At 44.9% G+C, this 20,433-nt stretch overlaps 1 protein-coding gene across 2 annotated transcripts in view; it reads right to left on the reverse strand.

Annotated features, from left to right (window-relative positions):
* The window catches only part of DHX34 (DExH-box helicase 34), a 39,128-nt gene that overhangs the window by 7,835 nt on the left and 10,860 nt on the right, over positions 1-20,433 (reverse strand). For both annotated transcript variants that reach the window (XM_068250714.1, XM_068250713.1), the window contains 9 exons: positions 17,749-17,966; positions 16,917-17,091; positions 15,546-15,739; positions 13,898-13,999; positions 11,701-11,934; positions 8,903-9,076; positions 7,522-7,630; positions 2,778-2,887; positions 864-1,133 (listed from right to left, as the gene is read on the reverse strand). In XM_068250714.1, coding sequence (XP_068106815.1) covers positions 864-1,133; positions 2,778-2,887; positions 7,522-7,630; positions 8,903-9,076; positions 11,701-11,934; positions 13,898-13,999; positions 15,546-15,739; positions 16,917-17,091; positions 17,749-17,966 — 1,586 coding nt within the window. The remainder of the gene's footprint in view (positions 1-863; positions 1,134-2,777; positions 2,888-7,521; positions 7,631-8,902; positions 9,077-11,700; positions 11,935-13,897; positions 14,000-15,545; positions 15,740-16,916; positions 17,092-17,748; positions 17,967-20,433) is intronic.

Genomic DNA, 20,433 nt, shown 5'->3' on the forward strand with positions numbered 1-20,433 from the left:
TGAACATCACGCAGCACAACGTTCGTGGATCCACCCCTTAGACACTAAGGCCCGGTGAGAATTTTCTCAGGGATCTATGCTTCCAGTAGCACAGTGCCATGCACATGGATCCCTAAGCTGGGTCTACACGTATCGAGCCGCTTACCTTCCGCTCGATTCCCTGTCATTGTCCGCTCATGGGGAACGAGCAGGGAATCGGCGGCAGCGAGATCGGACCTGTCGGATCTTATCAATCGAGCCGCATCAGCGGCTCGATTGATAAGACACAACGCCCCGTGTAGACGGGGCGTTAAGGCCCATACCCACAATGTTTCAGGGCGTTTTTTTTTTTTGCACAACATAGTTTAACACCATTCATTTAGCGAGGTTTCGTAACGCATACCACTTGCGGTGTTCATTCGTTTTTGAACAACTGTCGTGATGGATTAAATTGTGCAGGACTTTCACGTTATTTTACCACAATCGTTCGTTGCTGAAATCGCTTGCAGATTCGGCTGGATAGAACGGGGAACGATCATCCGTGGGCGGAGATCCCTGATCCTTCTGGCCGTGGGTACATAGTTTAAGAGCTTGTGTTCACACGTATGTGTTAGCTCCATGATGGAGAATGCCTTGAGCTTTTGTCCCAGGCATCACATTGTCATTTGAAAATAGACCTTTTTGTTATCTGGCCTGAAGTAACCCCAGGTGCTCTTTCCCTATGCATAAAATCTCGGATTGGATCGTAATTGCTAAATCGGTGTACAAACCCGATTGTGATGGCGATTTCATGGTTTTGCCTTGACATGAACAATTAACTGGGCCAGCATATCTACTCTGACATTTGAAGTCATGAAGTCATACTGTAGAAGGCCTTGACCTACCTGTGAGCGCACATAGTCCACCAGGCGGTGCCCTAAACCATCAATCTCCCGTCTCCACTGCCTCTTGTCAGCCTCATGAATATCTCGTTGGTTAGCTTTCTCCAGCCTGGAGCGCAACACCTTTTCCCAGCCTAACCGCACCTGAACAGCCTCAGAGATTACATGTAGTGCACCTTCAGGATCTTCCAGGTCCACTTCTATCCAGCCATCAATTACAATACGGCAGCAGTCAGCGCTGGTATCCAAGGAACGGGCCAGGAGCAGAAGACCCTACCGGAGAGATAATATTTGAACAAACAGTAATACAATGGTGTGAAAAAAAAAAATGATTTCCTGTGTTCTTGTTTCTGATTGTCAGAGACATTTTAAGGAAATCTGAGGTTAAAATAATCTGATGAGAACAATTGTATCTATCCTCCTTCTCTTCCTTTTTAGAATTCCTGTTTTATTTTCTGTGTACAAGCTAAATAGTTAGTTTAATGCTGTATTGTCTCAACTGCATGATACACAGTTAAAATCCAAAATATATGAACTACTGACCTATTTTATCTCTACTCAGCTTATCAGAGTGGTTAACTCTTTCAGGCAGAAAAAGAAAAAAAAGGAACACAGCCTAATTATTTGTAATCTTGGCACTGTACATACTTATGTCATTGGGGGTATTAAGGTTAGGCGCCACCAGGAGGGGGGGTTAAGGTTAAGCGCCACCAGGAGGGGGGGGTTAAGGTTAGGCACCACCAGGAGGGGGGATTAAGGCTAGGCACAACCAGGGGGGGGGGGGTTAGGCACCACCAGGAAAGGGGGGTTAAGGTTAGGCATTGGTAGAGGAGGGTGTCAGTGTGAGAGTAAGGTTAGGTTGGGTCAAAGTAAAATATCAGTAAAGATGATCAATATTTTACTATCATTATTAAGTAGTAGAACATCGGTAATTTTACCAATATTCTACTTGCATTTCCAGCACCTTTTTTACCGGCAGTCCAAAGGGAGAAAAGTGCTACAGAAATGTTAGCATTTATTACAGACAGAAAAGGGTTAGAGAGTAAAATCTCTCTCTGGCTTTTACTGCTATCCTTCTTCCCATAGGGTACCGTTTTCTTTACTTCTTGCTCCAGGTACAAGTGTCTCCATGGTGGGAATAGAGTAAATTAATGTGACAGGGACAGAAGCAGCAGACACTTATTTGTTTGTTCTTATTAAGAAGGGAAAGAATTTGGGCTATCATAGCAGTGTAGTTGCTACCAAATAAGTCACTATAGCAGCAATTTGTAGCTGCAAAGATGTGATTTGTTGCTGCCACCTGCTGGTACAAAGCTGTTACAGCAGCTACATTGCTAGTCTATGAAGCTACAAACTGATGAATACCTTGGAAAACATTAGCGGCAACTGAGTTGCAGATTTGGAGCTGCTACAGGCTCTCCGATCTCTGTGAAGGCTCTCCGATGTATTCGCTGGCATTTAAAGTGTACCCGAGATGACCAAAGCAAAAGGATTTATACTTACCTGGGGTTTTGCCCCCCCCCCCATGAAGACTGACTGTGCTTGTACAGGACTCTCCTGGCAACGGGAGCCCCATTGAGTGGTGTGCATGGCCAGGACTGCGCATGCGCAGTGGCCATAAACACAACTGGATTGCAGACTTCTCAGGACCACAGCAGATCGGCCTGGAAAGATGGCAAGGGAGCTGATGGGCTACAGGGGGCTGAAGGAAGCTAAGTGTAAATATATTTGCTTTCTTCATCTCAGGTTTACCTAAAAGCTCACAGCAAACCTCCTCAACAGGGACACAAACCACAATAAAAAAAACTAGTAAGACGTCTTGGTACCTTTTTGGTATTAATCACTCAAAAATAACTTTACATGGGAAGAAAATTAGAATAGTTCTCATTTTGCATCATGAGTAATTACAAGTCTCACCTGTAGGGCGGGTAACCTAACGCAGTTCACTAAGTAAGGTTTGTTGGTCTCCAGTAGGGACACATAGCCCACAATCTGGTGCTTACTGCTCAGCCCCTTATTCTTTGGGTCTGTAAAGATGAAAATAAAGGATAAGGTTAAGTTTAAACTTGCTGCAAACACTGCAAAGAGCTACAGAAATAACAAACAAGACAAACAGTCAATCCAAGAAGGTGAGATTTTACTTCAAGAGCAGTACAAGGTAAAATTCAGATTCTTACAAATGCCTGTTCACGGTATCTATATTTCTTCTGCTTATTTTAATATTTTATAATTATTATTATTTAGTATTTATATAGCACCGACATTTTCCGCAGCGCTGTACAGAATATGTATTGTCTCGTTACTTAACTGTTCCTCAGAGTCACAATCTAATCCCTGCCATAGTCAGATGTTTATGTATGTACCGTCTTTCCCCGAAAATAAGACAGTGTCTTATATAAATTTTTGCTCTAAAAGATGTGCTAGGGCTTATTTTCAGGGGATGTCTTATATTTCTATTAGGAAGTGTCTCTCAGCAGAACATTTCCTGTTCCTTTGTACTGTGATGTTCATGGATTTGAAAGTATGCTACTGTAGTGATCAGGCACCTGCCCTGTCTTCCCTGCACACAGCTGATAACCTTGCTGTGTGCTGGGATGACAGGATCAGTGCCCACTTGGCACTGCACCACTGTGTCCCCACTTAATGGCTGCCTCTTCCTCCTCTTTAACCTCCGCTAGGGCTTATTTTCAGGGTAGGGCTTATATTTCAAGCATTCTCAAAATTCCAGCTAGGGCTTATTTTCAGGGTAGGTCTTATTTTCAGGGAAAGAGGGTATCATGTAGTGTAAGTATCCTAGTCTAGGGCCAATTTAACCACTTAACGACCGCCTAACGCCGATAGGCGTCGGCGGGTCGTTAGTGGTATAGCATGGAAACCTTTCCATGCCAGTTCACGGAGGCTGTCTCCGTGAACAGCCGGAGAGCCGCCGATCGCGGCTCGCCAGCGAACTGTAAACAGGCGGGGAATAAATCCCCGCTGTTTACATCACAAGGCGCTGCTGCGCAGCAGCGCCGTGACGTAGATCGGCGATCCCCGGCCTCTGATTGGCCGGGGATCGCCGGCATATGATAGGCTGAAGCCTATCCTTCAATGCGCAGGACGGATATCCGTCCTGCGCAGCCCATGGAGGGAGAGGGAGGTAAGGGGAAGGAGGGAGCGCCGAAAACGCTGCGGAGGGGGGCTTTGAAGAGCCCCCCCCGCAGATCACAAACAGCCGGCGGTGATCAGACCCCCCCAGCAGGACATCCCCCTAGTGGGGAAAAAAGGGTGGAAGTCTGATCGCCAAGGCTCAATCCTGATCGGTGCTGCGGGCTGGAGAGCCCACGCAGCACCTATCACTGCAGAAAGCCCTGGTCCTTAAGTGGTTAAGGGAGAGTCAATTAACTTTTCTGTATGTTTTTTGGATGTAGGAGGAAACAAAAGTGTATGGGGTACTCACACAGACACGGGGAGAACATATAAAACTCTGCGCAGATAGTGCCTTGGCTGGGATTTGAACCAGGGACCTGCTACGCCACCGTGCTGCCCGATATAACATTCCTTTAGAAAGTTAGATAACTAGACATCTGGGGAATCCCAAGGGACCTCACGGGCTATGGGGGGGGGGGGGGGGCTAGAGGAAGCACCAGTTAAGTTCAGATTCCACTTTTGTCTGTTCAGGGTCCCTTTAACACAGTCTTTATAAGATGTACACCAGGGGTCTATTATACAGTAGAGACTAGAGCATACTAAAGTCTGCAGTTTGCTGTAGCCTTTCTGAAGGTCATTACAGTAACTTGTACATTTCACGGAGCTTGAAAAAGTGTAAATATATATCTGCAACATTATCTGGAGCTAAAATTGCTTTAGCCTACTTTTTACAGATATTTGTAACTATTACTGGCAGTTATAATCCTCTCTTTTTTATTACAACTATCTCTGCCTCTTCATCTTTATCATATGTATGTCCTCTCTAACAACATGAGATCAGTTATTTACAGCCTCCAACTGAAAATGTTCACTTCTCTCTATCTCTTCTCAGGCTTTCTGCTAAACAAGTGGCTGGCACTATTCTTAGAACAGAACATGGCACCACACTGCCCTCTGCTGTTCTCTTTAGGGAATGCATTTTTAAACCATGATATACAGTATTTCTGTAGCTTGAAAACATGTGAACATTTTTAAATTTTCTATATTTTATATTTATGTGACCTAAAACACCCTCTGCAGCGGGTTCTGTGATTGGGCGCATGGAGTGATTAGAGGAGCAGCGTGAATGAGTGCGTTAGCCACGCCCCTCTGAGGAAGCCAGAAGCGGCGAAACATGTCAGGTTTGGCATGTCCCTGCTGATGGACTCTGGCCGTCCGACAGTCCCACACCCCACTCTTGCTGTTCATCATCCCCCGCATATGGGATCCTATTCCGGGTTTAGTGGGAAAACGCTTCCAATAGCAGCATTGTGATCACATTGGCGGCATACACTGTCCAGACTTACAGCATCTGCCTGCGGGAGTTTGCACTTGCCTTCAGAGAACTGGATACCCGTGAGCTCAGATCACTGTTGTGAGAGGGCCCAGGAGTCTGCACAGCTGATAAAGTACAGCCAACACCGGACTACGGAGTGGTACAGTATAACCCTCACTGCCTCATGTTTCTGGAAACTAATCTCTGTGTGTGTGACGCTGTCACGGCATGCATGAGGTTGTGGACTACTGCCCAGCCACACGCAGCCTGGCATATCTAATGACTGCAATCTCCATTTGCTATGCTGGAAGCTGATGAAGCTAACATTACATGTGCCACAATGCTGTTGAGCTGCTTCATTTACTAACAGTGATTTGCAGGGAGTGCTGCGAACTTCGCTATGGTCTTTGGCCAAAATGTATTGCTTTGCTGCTTCTAACCCATATCGCTGCACTCTGCTGCTATATTATGAATGCCATCTCATGTACATGAAATCTCCATGAACAGGATTAACAATATTGTTCCCCTAAACGATCAATCGAGCGTGTCTGTGTGGTGTGAGTGTGGGGCTAGCCGGCTTGCTTAGACATCAGGCTAATGTACACTTTTTTAATTTTAATTTTTCTAATGAATTTAATAAAGTTATGATATTTTATAACAAGTTTCTGTGTATCGATTGGCGCACTCATTTCCCTTACCAATCCTACCTCATTTGACTAAAACACCATCTGATTGTCAAACACGACATTTGGGCATGTATTTTTTAAAACTAAATAATCCAATACTGTACCTGCGTGCGGCAAAAAGTAAATGTTTTTAAGGTCCATACACACGCTAGTTTGAGGTCGCCTGACAGGGATCGGGAGCCTATCCCTCCTGCGGCACTGCAGGGCCGAGGCTGTACAGATGCATAGTTAAAAAAAAAAAACTTTGAATAACCCCTGTATGAGGGATTTTTCCAGTTGTGCTTCAATATTATGGAAGATTTATCCCAGGCTTGACTGATTTTTATATACTCGAAGCCAACTACCTCATACATAAAGAATGAATAGGGGTATCCTTATTACAACCCTGTCCACATAGCTATTTGGAATAAGTGAAGTTCATCTGGGGTGGGAGAGGGTTGATGGAGTGGTGCAGATGTGATGTCACATGGTGGGTGGAGAGAACAAAGCTATCGGCCAAATTGCTCCGCCTAGTGGAATGCTGGCGGTCATCTGGGGCTACTGTACATACTCCGGATTATTGGCAGAGGCGGTTGTTATTGGCAACCTCAGCACTCAGCATTAATCTAGCATGTGCATGGCCTTTAAGATTATCATTTCAATTGAAAGTAAAATTGGTTGATTTCAATCAATGGGGTGACAATTAGGTATGAGTTAGAGCCCCCATCTTATTTAAAGTATGGGGTTCCAGTAAAACTTGATCACCCATACACGACATTTGTGGGTGTGTATCATAGCGAGAACAAAGAAGGTGCCTGAGGAACTCAGAAAAAGAGTTGCTGATAAAGCTGGAAAAGGATAAAGACCATCTCTAAAGAGTTTGGACAACACCAGTAAACCGTCAGACAGACTGTTTACAAATGGAGGAAATTCAAGACTTTTGTTACCCTACTCAGGGGTGGTGAACCATAAAAGAAACTGCAAGAATAGTTTTAGGGGTTACAAAGGAACCCAGGGTAAATTCTAAGCAACTGAAGGCCTGTCTGACATTGACAAACATTGACGTTCATGGGTCCACCATCAGGAGATGAACACTGAACAGCAATGGTGTTTATGGCAGGGTACCAAGGAGAAAAAGCCACTGCTCCCTACCAATAATAATGCAGACCATCTACAGTTTCCTAAAGATCACATGGACCATTGAGAAGGATACTGGAAGAATGTTTTGTGGACAGATGAAGCTTAAATAGAACTTATTGGTTTAAATGAGGAATGCTATATTTGGGAAAAAAAGAAAAACACTGCATTCCAGTATGAACCTTCTCCCATCTGTGAAACATGGTGGTGGGAGTGTTCTGGTTTGGGCCGATTTAGCTTTCCTGGCCTCTCTTGTGTCCTGAGCCACTCTCACTAGCTGATTCTGTGAATCGACAACCAAGGCTTCAAAAGAAACATCATCATGAAATGCCATGTAAATTGCATTCTTCCACTTTATGGATTTATGTACCAATGTCACAGGCCTGATATCAACTAATAACGACAATATTATTACCATTACTGGCCTCTTCTTGCTCATTTTCTACTTGAAGCAGGTCTGGGTTACTGGAGAAGACAGAGGTGGGGTGGAGGACAATCCCCTGTTTACTCCTTGTGTGGAAAACCTACAAAAAAATAAAAGATCGTCAAAAAGGAGAATTTTAGAAATGCAATTTCTCCAAAATTGCTCTAAAAATCGCTCCAAAATCGCAAAGTCAGGCAAAACATGAAAAAATTCCAGTCACTTAAAAAGCGACTACCTCTTTCTCTGCTTAGGAAATAAGGGACTGTGGTTCCAAACAGGTACATGCTCCTGACTGTGTAATAATTATTTATTGGAAAAGTAGTGATTTTGTACATTTTTATTAATGGAGAACTCACCATTTATTTGAAAATCAGAGTTTAATCCCGCTTTAAGGCCCTTTTACACTTGCTGGCTAAACCTGTGTTGCAGAAGCAATGAAAGTCTATGGAGACTTTCACACTTATTGCGGCCCCTTGTGGTGCACCGGAAGCATCGTGCTTAAAGAGACTCTGTAATTAAAAAAGACCCTCTGGGGGATACTTACCTGGTGACGGGGGAAGCTTCAGGTCTAAATGAGGCTTCCCCCCCTCCCCTGTAGCTGCAGGGAATCCAATCCTCCCACAACAAGGCTTGTTTCATATACCTCTCCGGGATCCAGCGCAGGCGCAGTAGCGACTCTTCATTCTGGCTAGGTGCAAATAGCGAAACCCCATGGTATCGGGATAGATCGGGTTCAGCTATTTTCGCCTTAACCCGAATGAAGAGCGGCTAATGCGCCTGCGCAGGATCGTGGTAGGTAAATATTTACCTCGCTGCACTTCAGGGGACCCTGCTACTTGAACAGAGGGACGGAGAAGAATTGGGGGAAGCCTGGTTAGGATCCAGAGGCTTCCCCCTCCCAAGGTACGTATCCCCCAGAGGTTTTTTTTTTTCATTACAGGTTTTCTATAAGGCACAATGCTTGGGATTATGGAAGTCTATGGGCGATGCACTATGTGTGAACGGAGCGCATTCGTAGACAGGGGGGGGGGGGGGGGGGCGCGACACTATGCATATGACCCTGTCACCGCACTCTGCCACAGGGTCATATGTTTGTCAAAAAGATGTAAAACCGGCCTAAAGCACACGTGAACTGAGAGGAGTATGGAGGTTGCCACAGTCTTTCCCTTTTAAGCAATACTAGTTGCTGGCAGAACCACTGATTTCTTTGTCTGCAGTAGTGTCTGAATAGCACACCTGAAACAAGCATGTGTCTAATCCAGTCAGACTTGTGTCAGAAACATCTGATCTTCATGCTTGTTCAGGGTCTGTGACTAAAAGTATTACAGGCAATTGGGATCAGGCGTGCAATATTACGTACAACACAACTCACCTGGTCAGAGTCTTTGCGGCAGCTGTTGAAGCTGTCAGGCAGGGCCAGTTGTGGATACAGTCCATGGCACACAATAAGCTTAAGCAAGGACAGCTGTTTGCTTGATAGTTCCCCTCCAGCTCCAGATGACTCCCGCAGCTCAGACAAATTGTGCCTCAGTTTAAACTTCACATCCTGCAGAAAGAGAATCACTTTTATCATGGATAGAGATGACCGTGACCAGAGATTATTAACCATTTCAGCCCGCTGGAATTTTTCACCTTATGCATCAGAGCAATTTTCACCTCCCATTCATTCGCTAATAACTTTATCACTACTTATCACAATTTATTGATCTATATCTGATTTTTCCACCACTAATTAGGCTTTCTTTGGGTGGTACATTTTGCTAAGAATATTTTTTTTATAACTGCATTTTAACAGGATTAATAAGAAAAAAATGGGAAAAATTCATTATTTCTCAGTTTTCGTCCATTATAGCTTTAAAATAATCCATGCTACCATAATTAAAACCTATGTATTTTATTTGCCCGTTCGTCTCGGTTATGACACTATTTAAATTTTGGCCTATCACAATGTATGGCGCCAATATTTTATTTGGAAATAAAGGTGCATTGTTTCCGTTTTGCTTCCATCACTATTTACAAGCTTATAATTTAAAAAATGTTCGTAGTATACCCCCTTCAAATGCATATTTAAAAAGTTCAGACCCTTAGGTAACTATTTATGTATTTTTTTTTATTATTATTTTAATTTTTTTTTCCATTAAAAATTTTATTTGGGTAATATTTTGGTGTGGGAAATAAACAGTTAATTTTTAATGTTGTTATATGTGTAAATTGTAATGTAAGAAATACGTACATGTAGTTTTACTATTTGGCCACAAGGTGGCCACCTTTATTTTTTTTCCCCTCCTTGTGCTTCTCGGTAAGCGGAAGTACAAGAGGGATGTGGAAATTTTTCCGGGCAAAAAAATGGAAGCCTCTTGTAAGAGCGCTTCGGTTTTTCTGCGGAGGACACGGATCGGTGATCGGGAACCATGTTCCCGTTCACTGATCCCAGGGCTACCGGGGGACACCACAGGGGCACGGGGTCGCGCCCGTAATCACGCCGAAGTGTGGCACTGCAGCAGAGCAGCAGCCCGGACGTGAGCTTCACGTCCGGGCGGCAGAAATAGTTAATATTTAGTGTTTAGAGCGCGGCTGGCAGACCACACAAGTGCATATTAGTAAGTCAGCACAGCTGTGCTGCGTACCCCTGACTGTGGTCTCGCGAACCCCCTGGGGTACGCGAACCACGTGTTGAGAACCCCTGCACTACACTACAAGATAAATACATAGACATATGACTATGGTTGGGATTGGATTGTGAGCCCCTCTGAGGGGCAGATAAGTGACAAGACAATATACTCTGTACAGCTATATAAATACTAAATAATAATATTGTCTTGTCACTTAACTGTCCCTCAAACGTGCTCACAATCTAATGCTCTGTTGAGAATCTACTCCAAAGAAGGTTGGGGAAAAAAAATCTCAATCAGGCAGATGGAGAGAGGACACTCACTTCATAATAATAATAATAATAATAATTCCAGTATTTGTCTAATGCTTTTCTCCGGTAGCACTCAAAGCGCTTGTGACGCAGCCACTAGAGTAGGCAGTAGCAGTGTTAGGGAGTATCGCCCAAGGATTCCTTACTGAATAGGATGAGCTAAGATTTGAACTCAGGTCTACTATGTCAGAGGCAGAGTCCTTAACCCTCCTGGTAGTCTATTAAAAACCGCCAGGGGGTAGCGCAGCCGTTTTTTCATATTTTTTTTTTTTTTTTAAATCATGTAGCGAGCCTAGGGCTCACTACATGATAGCCGCTGTGCAGCGGCATCCCCCTACCCTCTTCGATCGCCTCCGGCGATCAGGAAATCCCGAATCGATGCAGGGCGGCGGCCATCGGTGTGCTCACGCAGCTAGCAAAGTGCTAGCTGCGTGCAGCAAAAACAATTGTGCAAATCGGCCCAGCAGGGCCTGAGAAAACCTCCTGCTCGGCTTACCCCGAACGTTACCGCCAGGAAGGTTAACCATCATATAACCAATATATGCAGCATACGTGTCTTCCAGTTACTAACATAACTTCTTAACGTCCACCTCACGCTAATGGGCCCCAGGACCGCCTATTGCCAATTTGCATCAAGTTCTGGGACAGGGATTTACAAGAGATCGCGTACGCCGATGCGATCGCTGCTAGGAGACTGTTAGACGGCGAAATTGCCATCTATTTACCGTGTACCGTGCTGTGATCTATGGCAGCGCTGTACTGGGGAAAGCCGTGCGACACGGCTGTCCCCCTGGGCGGCAGAGAAGCGATCCGCTGTCATAGGCTGATCGTCTATGACAGCTGATCGCGCTGATTGGTGGGGGGAGGGAGGGTTAAGAAAAAAAATTGCTTTATTTATTATTAAAAAATAGAAATAAATATTTGTAAAAAAAATAATAAACATCCAGGGAGCGATCATAGCCCACCACAGAAATCTCTGTTGGTGGGCAGAAAAGGGAGGAGGGGGGGGGGGGTAATGACTTGTGTCCCGAGTTGTGCGGCCCTGCAGTGAGGCCTTAAAGCTACAGTGGCCTAATTATTTAAAAAAAATGGCCTGGTCACTAGGGGGGGGGGGTTTAACACCGCGGCCCTTAAGTGGTTACAATAAAAAAAGCTTGGCAATGCCACCAGCTGTTGCTGCAAACAAAGCAAGAAACGGGAGTAGCCTGTTCAATGTCTGGTGGGAAGTTGGCTAAACTTAGCCTTACCTGGATATCTACACTATCTTTTCCTTCTCTCCTATGTCTTGTGTCCTCATCACTGGAAGATAACACATCCTCATCCTGCAGCTTCAGCACTTTGCGCTTGCGTTTTTCCGTACGCTCATGCTCCCTCTTGAGTTGATGCAGCTCCTTGCGTTCCTTGTGCTGCTGCTGCCGGCTGTAACGATCAACTACCCGGGCTTCACTCCCCTCCATCATTCCATGGTCCTTCAGCAATGCCTGAAATGAGAAATCAGCCACAGAGCCATTACATGTGTCCAGGAAAAAATCAACAAAACTTCTTGTGTTTGCTAAATGGGGGCCTTGATGGATGAACAGTTAGAAAACTGAATGGAAGAGATGTAGAGGAAAACTGCTGTCAGGAGAAAACTTGTACATACTTCAATTGGAAGCAAGAAAAATCTGTCAAAGTCAAAAATAACTTTAAAGAACGAGGGTCAGACATACATTTGGGTGGATCCGAATTACAGATAACCCGTATACTGTACTGTACGTGGTACCCAGTATACAACAACGAGCCAATCACGGCAAGTGATGTACCTTACCGGCGATTGGCTGGTTGTTGTATACAAAGCCTGCTTGGTCAGCAATACGTGTCGCCAAGACTATCAGTGCGGTAGCGCGCCGCAAACACACCTCTTTCACCGGTTTGGCCCACCCTTGTATACTATTACCTCCTTCTCTGCCTCTCAGCCAAAGACTCTGCCTCTTAGCCATAGACCCTGAACAAGCCTGCCGATCTGATGTTTGACTTAAAAGACAACTGTAATGAGAGGGATATGGAAGCTGCCATATTTATTTCTTATTAAACAATACTAGTTGCCTGGCAGTCCTGATGGTCTATTTGGCTGCAGTAGTGTCGGATTCCCACCAGAAATAAGCATGCAGCTAATCTTGTCAGATCTGAAAATAATGTCAGAAACGCCTGATCTGCTGCATGCTTGTTCATGGTCTATGGCTAAAAGTATTAGAGTAAGAGGAGCAGCAGGACAGCCAAGCAACTGGTATTCTTTAAAAGGGAATACATATGGCAGCCACCATATACCTCTCGTTACAGTTGTCCTTTAAGTTTGAATGTATTTGCCACCTGCTTGTTTCAGGTGTGCGATTTAGATACTTATGATGCATGATAGATCAGGAAACTGATATTATCTAAAAGTGGAACTACTGTCGAAATCCCCCAGTCCGGTCGGAACCGCTGCATCCCCTATTGGTACGCCACTGGTGGTACAAGAAGTGTGAGCTTTTATCACACCCAACCCCTGATAAAGGTGAAGGGGTCAAATGCACTTGGAGAATTATACTACAGGAAATTAGTTGTGTATGGAGGTACAGAATATCATTTTCACTTCCATTCATGGGGCAAAAGGGACTGTGAAAACTTCAGTTACTTTTAGCAACCAATCCAACTGCTCTACATCGACAAAGGTAAAATGCAGAAAATTCTCTATAGTTGGTTAAAGAGACTCTGTAACAAAATTTTGAGCCTTATATCTTCTATCCTATAAGTTCCTATACCTGTTCTAATGTGGCCTGGATTACTGCAGCCTTTTCTAGTTGCACTGTCTCAGTAATAAATCTAATCTTCTTTCCTCTGTCGGGCTCAGGCTGGAATGTTTGGAATGTGCAGCACTGCTTGTGATAGGCAGAAGCCTTACACACCCTCTCCAAGCTCTCCTCTCAGCCTATCACACTCTGGTTAGAAACCATGTCTTGTTTGTAAACACCGCCTAAAACTGGCAATTACAAGCCAGGATTGCAGCAGGGAGTGGCAGAAACAGCACAGAGAGGCCCAGGAGAACATAATGAATAGAATGGTATGCTTTTTATTGTATGAATTTTAGAGTACAGATTCTCTTTAAGACTGTGCACATTGTTAGGGATGTTATGCTGGGTACACAATGCTATTTCCCATATGACGTCGGGAATCGATTATTTTCGCCATGTCCGATCGGCTTCCGTTCGATAACGCCATCTATTTTCCAAAGCTTTTACAGAAAACGCAATCTCGTTTATCGATTGGGAACACTTTGCACATGATGCAACTTCCTGTCAGATTACCAGTCGATCAGATGGGAAATTGCATCGTGGGTACACATCGCTTATCGCATTAGACTGCAGGAGACTGTTTTTTCTCAGCTATGACTGTTACAACAGCGTCACGATAAAGAATATCAGTTACCTTAAACTGACGCCGCAGATTTGCCATCTCATATAACCTTTGCTCTTCCAGTCCACGCCGGCGACACCACTTCCTGGAGTTGCTGCCCCGACCTGACTTAATCTGGTACAGAGCATGTAGAAGAAACATCTATAAATAAATTCTGGTATATTTCTGACATAAAACAAATATCAAAAAATAAAATCTTCAATTTCCAGTAGAATTGTGCTGACAAAAGTACACAGGGGTGTAATGAAACTCAGCAGAATCTGGTAATTTCTTTTAACAGATTGTTTATCTAATACTATTATTTTTTTTCCTATTTAGATAACACTGTCATCTCTGCTGCACTTTACAGAGTATGTACTGTAGTCTTGTCACTATCTGTCCTCTTTGAGGAGCTCACAATCCAATCCCTACCGTAGTCATATATCTATGTATGTACCATGTAGTGTATGTATCGTAGTCTAGGGTCAATTTTAGGAGAAGCCATGTAGCTCATCCGTATGTTTTGGGGAACCAGAGTGCCTGGAGGAAACCCACACAGACATGGGGCAAACATACAAATTCTGTGCAGTGCCCTGACTGTGATTCTTTCCTATGGTATTACAATGTTAAAAATGAACCTTTGTTACAACAGAAAATAGTTCTGCACTGCTTCTCATACACTGTTAGCTATTGTCCAAGTCATCCTCTTGGCAGGGTAGAATGGACAAAAGTAACCTGGGGGGGGGGGGGGGGCTCCCTAAAACCCCCGCCATAAGCAGTACTGTATTACAGGCCTTTTATTTCTGACAAACAACACCCCAAGGCCCCTGAGCCAGCTACTGGGCTCACCCATATCTTCCACTGTATCTTTACTACAGTATATCCGATGTATGTTTATTTGGTCCCCGGGGCCCCCACAGAGTTTTCGACAGCATAGTGACTCACCTGTCCTCACCTGCTCCTCCATTAGTCCACACATCCCAGTCTTTATCCTTATAGGCGTTCCTCTCCTCCATGACCCAGCACATGTTAATACGTAATAACATGCGGCCGGGTCACTGAGAAGATACAGCCAGATGATGGTGAAGATGGGAACGCATGGACTAATGGAGGAGTGCGCTAGCAGGGACAGGCAAGTTGCTATGCTGCAGAAGTCTCTGCCAGGACCCTGGAACCAAAGTAACCTTTGGGGGAAACCTGGAGGAGCACAGCAGCACTCAGGGGCCCCGGGGCAATAGTTCAGTTTGGAAGCACCAGCCTTGGTCTTGTAACTGAACCCCACTGAAGATATTTCAGCTCACCTCCTGCCCCGATTACATCTCTGTTTCTTTCTGTGAATGACAATTCCTATTTTACTTCTCCAAAATACTATTTTGGTACCAAACACTCTTATCCTAAGGAGATGGTTTCCCACCTGCTGCCTCCATAGCAATATGTGAGGAAGGAATCTGTTTAGTTGGGGGAACAAACATCAGTGATAACCAGACACGTGTTCAAACATTGTCACTTTCAACGTGTCATGTAAAGAAAGTGCAAGTGATGCTTCTTATTCATCCTAGCTGATAGAGCTGTATGGTGTTTCAAATTCTAGCTGACATCAAAGGTTACAATGGTGACGTCTACAGCTCCTGTGTATATGTATCTGCTATTTGTGTATCTGTATGATAATCTACTTAGTCACCTGGAGCCACTCATTGAAGACATTGAGCAGAGTAAAGGGGTCTCCATGGTCGCTCTCCAAGGGTTTCCTTGCTGTGGAGCATTCTGGGTTGTTGGTGGCGCTTCGTAGTAATGGAGACTGTACACTGAGGGCTGCCGCTATAGTCAGGACTGGTTCCACAAGACTGAACAGAGACCCCAGAATAAGCATCTTTCCTACAGAAGAGCAAAGCGGTGTCACATAATCAGGGTTATTGGCTATGGTAAAACAATGATGTGCAAGGTTTGTGAAAGATAGCCTGTCCACACGTTATTAAGTTACCTGCTCACAAACTGAACTAATAGACATCCTTACCTGGGTATGGACCTGTTAGTTCTAAAGGACATCCACAGTTTCATTTTATTTTTCGTTCCTGAACCACTCCTTCTTACACATAGGAGGATAACACTCCTCCCCAAAAGACCCCATTTTATTTATCTGACCCCTCAATGTTCCAGCAATTATGTCATCTAGGGAATCTCCTCTATCAACAGCAAGAAATAGGCAGCTTCTTCATAGCAATGACCCAGCCTCTTGTGGTCGCTTCTAGGAGGTAGCATGACGCTCATTGCTCTCAGCCCATCCTCTTATCGCAGGGTTGGCACAGACACTGACCTCACTTCCATGCATTAACAGGTATTAATGATGCAGCAAAGGTTATGTGGTGGTGGTGGTAAACATGAGGTAATGGAATGTGGCACCTGGCAGGAGTCAGGACAGGAAGGATTGAAGCCAAAGTGGCTTCAGCTTGCTTTACTGTCCACCTGCACAGTGAGAACACCTAACCTTGGAGTTAAGGGGCCAGCGTGTGTATGAGGATACAAGGCAGAATACTGCATTAGGTTTAGCCGTGACATTACAGCATGTGTAAAAAAATACAGAGCATTAAATGGTGAAAGAAACCTGGCCGGTATTTTCTTAATTTGTAAACTATTGTAAGGCAAAAATGTACAACCTTTACTCAAGTTATAGAACAGCATACGATGGCTTGTTATTGTTAGAAGTGAAATAGCAGCAAAGCAACTGTGCCACTCGGTCATCCTCCCTCCAAAGCAACAGAATGCTGCACATCTGTACAGCACTCATCCCAAACTGCTGACAAAGGGATCAAGTCCCAATCCCCACAGACATCATTCCTTGTGCACGTGTAAGCACTTTTATATTGCAGAGAAATGTAGATGTTTAATCCATAAGAGCTGTATTTGTCATTCATCAAAGGCAGTCAGACTAGTGAAATATAATCCAACTAACATGTGCTACTAATCACTGATTACTTCCAAGAAAAGATGTATATAGAATCATAAATTTGATATTAGTAATAACGGCAAAGAAAGAAAATAAAAGCAACATTACCAATAACAACATCCACTGGGAGCTGAGCCAGCAGGTTACCGATGGGCGTGAGGTCCTCATTAATATCTAAAGCACCTTGGTCCCTTAGATATAAAACTGCCGTCTCTATGCTGGACATGGGTGGCTGCTCGATAAATGGGAAAGTGCGGGGATCTCCCAGGCCCATACTCTTCATCTGATCATAAAAACACACAAAAGGCAACATCAAAATAAACATAAACACTGATACCATGTGCCAAAAACATGTCAAACAGTCCACAGATGTATTCAGCCCACAAACCTTTGCTATGAAAACAGGCTCCATATAATATGGACCATATTATAAGCAGAGTGAACAATTTCCACAGCCTTGTTTGCTTCTTCTTGTGCTTAGGCTAAGGCTCCTTTTACACTTGGGCACTTTTTTTTGCATTGCGTTACCCTTTCTGCACGCAGGGTAACGCAACAGCAAAGAAAGCGTATGAAGCTCAGTACACTAACCACGATGCGTCGCATTGCAGTCGGAATCTTCAGATTCGCCGCCAACCAGCCTAAAAGTCAACAGTGTGTTACCGCAGCGATGCAGCGGAATAAATGGAGGTCAAGGGCAGACGCAAAATATTTAAATTTGTTGGCGGCGCACTCTGCCACAGGGTCATGTGAATCTCGTTTTTGGCCTTGCGATGCAAACAATGCAGCGCTTTTCTTAAATGTAAAACTGACCTAAAGCAGGAAGCAGAAGCTTATAAATAGATGTAATAATGTGATTTGGTGATGTTGGTATGCAAGCTACTGATTAACATGACATAAGGGCGGCTGCATCAGAAAACATGAGCTATGGAGGAAGAGATACCTGAAGTATGAGAGCATCCAGGGCTACACGTTGGATCTCTGGCACAGGATACGGTGCAAATGCGTCATAATCTGACTCTGCATACAGGCGGTAACACACACCAGGACCGGTTCTCCCCGCACGCCCTTTTCTCTGCTCGGCACTGGCGCGGCTGATCCAGAACTCCTGCAGGCGTTGCATCTTCGCCTTGGGGTCAAAACTCATCTCTTTTACTTTCCCTGAAGCAACAAGCCACAAAGAAAAAATAGACTGAGATTTTCTGAATTAGAACTGGCGACAGTGACAGGCATGAAATAAAGCGGAATATGCTTTCATAAAATCTTTCAACTAGTACTATAAAGTTTTGCAAAAAGTTGGATTGTTTGAACTATGCATAGTAGGGAGGCCTAACTCAGTTATGTACCGAGGTAGACGCATATGTGTAGTTCCTCTGTTGTTGTATATATGTGAATTATCATGTGATGTAATGGGTGGGGTATAAAGGTGTCACTGGTGATGGGTGTGGCACACCTGAGGAAGGGCTACGCCCGAAACGTTGTGTGCCTCTGTTTGCTCTGATTTTTCAATACAGTGATTGAATTGCTTTCTGAGTGCGGTCTCTGAGTGTGTTTCCTTGCTATTGCTGAACACAGGAGTGGTGTACCTGTGAGAGACCAGCACCGGCACTCAGCTCCAGGAGCCCTGGACTGACACACGGGTGTGGAGGTGTGATTTTTCTACTAGTACTATAAAGTCAGATGCCCTTTAGTTATCCAACCATCTAAAGGAATTTTACATCAGGCAGCACGGTGGCATGGTGGATAGCACTCGTCTTGCAGCGCTAAGTCCTTTGGCTAAACTCTCAGCCAGGGCACTATCTGCAAGGCGTTTGTATGCTCTCCTTATGTCTGCATGGGTTTCTTCCAGGCACTCCGGTTTCCTCCCACTTCCCAAAAAAACATACAGATAAGTCTATTGGCTTCCCCCTTATTTGGCCCTAGACTATGATACATACACTCACAATGCATATGTAGACATATTACTATGGTGGGGAATAGATTGTGAGCCCTTCTGAAGGACAGTTAAAGTGAACCTAAAGTCAAGTGAAAAAAAATAAGATTTACTCACCTGGGGCTTCCCTCAGCCCCCTGCAGCCGATCGGTGCCCTCGCAGCCCCGCTCCGATGGTCCAGGACCCGCCGGCGAACACATCCGGTTTGGCCGTCACCGGCCGACAGGCAAGACAAGACAAATAACATTTATATTGCGCTTTTCTCCTTGCGGACTCAAAGCGCCAGAGCAGAGCAGCAGCCACTAGGGCGCGCTCTATTGGCAGTAGCAGTGTAAGGGAGACTTGCCAAAGGTCTTCTACTGAATTAGTGCTGGCTTACTGAACTGGTAAAGCCGAGATTCGAACCCTGGTCTCCTGTGTCAGAGGCAGAGCCCTTAACCATTACACCATCAGCCAACTGCCATGGGAACGCGAGTGATTCTTCGCGTTCCGAGCCTGTATATCGCCCCCTATGCTGCTATTGCGGCCAGGAGGCCTCAATAGCAGCATATGGGGCGATATACAGGCTGGGAACACGAAGAATCACTCGCGTTCCCATGCCTGTCGGCTGCAGGGGGCTGAGGGAAGCCCCAGGTGAGTTAATCTCATTTTTTTTAACTTGACTTTAGGTTCACTTTAAGGGAAAGACCGCACATTGCTTCGGAAGATGTCGGTGCTATATAAATACTAAATAATAAGAATTATACACCGCTCTATATAAAGCCCCACCCAAGACACAAGTGTTTTCATAGGTCATATGTGGACACTTGATGGGAGAGTTCTGCATTTTCTGTGCAGGACCTCCTTCATCAGCTCATGTCAGATAAATCTCCTAAAGTGGAAAGTCAGGAACCTTCAAACACTGACCACTGGCTGCACCAGACAGCCCTTGCTAAAGGCCTCAATCTTTTCAGAGAGATTCAGTCTGGGTCTTCCCCCTTTCAGTATGAAAAGCAGGGCCAGATTTACCATAAGGCACTGTAGGCTCGTGCCTACAGGCGCCTAATGATGGAAAGGCGGCTCACCCCTCTCCCCAAATGCCTCCCTCCCTCCTTTCCTATGTATAGTCCTGAGCTCTTCGCTTTCCACTGATGAGATCTCCCTTCAGTCACGGGGACCTCTAGCTACCAAATACTTGGGGGCACTTCTAGCTACTTAATATTGACAGGCAAGGGAAGTAAGGGAGAAGTGACAGCTGGGAAAGCCAGCACACTTGCAGAGCAGTTCAACTGGTGTTTGTAGGTTCATGGAGGGTGAAGTCTAAAGCAGGGCTGTGGAGTTGGAGTAATTTTAGGCACCCGGAGTCAGAGTTGAAGTCGTGGTTTCAGAAACTGAGGAGTCGGAGTCGGGAGTTGGAGTCGCATGATTTTTGTACAAAATCCACAGCCCTGTTAAGTATTAGACTAAGGAGTCAGAGTTAAAGAGTCGGAGTCTGAGCAATTTTGGGTACCCGGAGTCGGAGTCTTGGTTTCAGAAACTGAGGAGTCGGAGTTGGAAGATTTTTGTAATGACTCCACAGCCCTGGTCTAAAGTGCCAGGACATCTGTGCCTATAGGCTCCTGTAGCTGCAGCCCTTCCCACAGAGCCTCCACATGGACATGTTGGAATGCAGCTTTGTCTCATGATGAAGCTTGAATGGATGGTAAGCAGATGCTA

This window comes from Hyperolius riggenbachi, chromosome 8 (assembly GCF_040937935.1).
Source record: "Hyperolius riggenbachi isolate aHypRig1 chromosome 8, aHypRig1.pri, whole genome shotgun sequence".
Lineage (NCBI taxonomy): Eukaryota > Metazoa > Chordata > Amphibia > Anura > Hyperoliidae > Hyperolius > Hyperolius riggenbachi.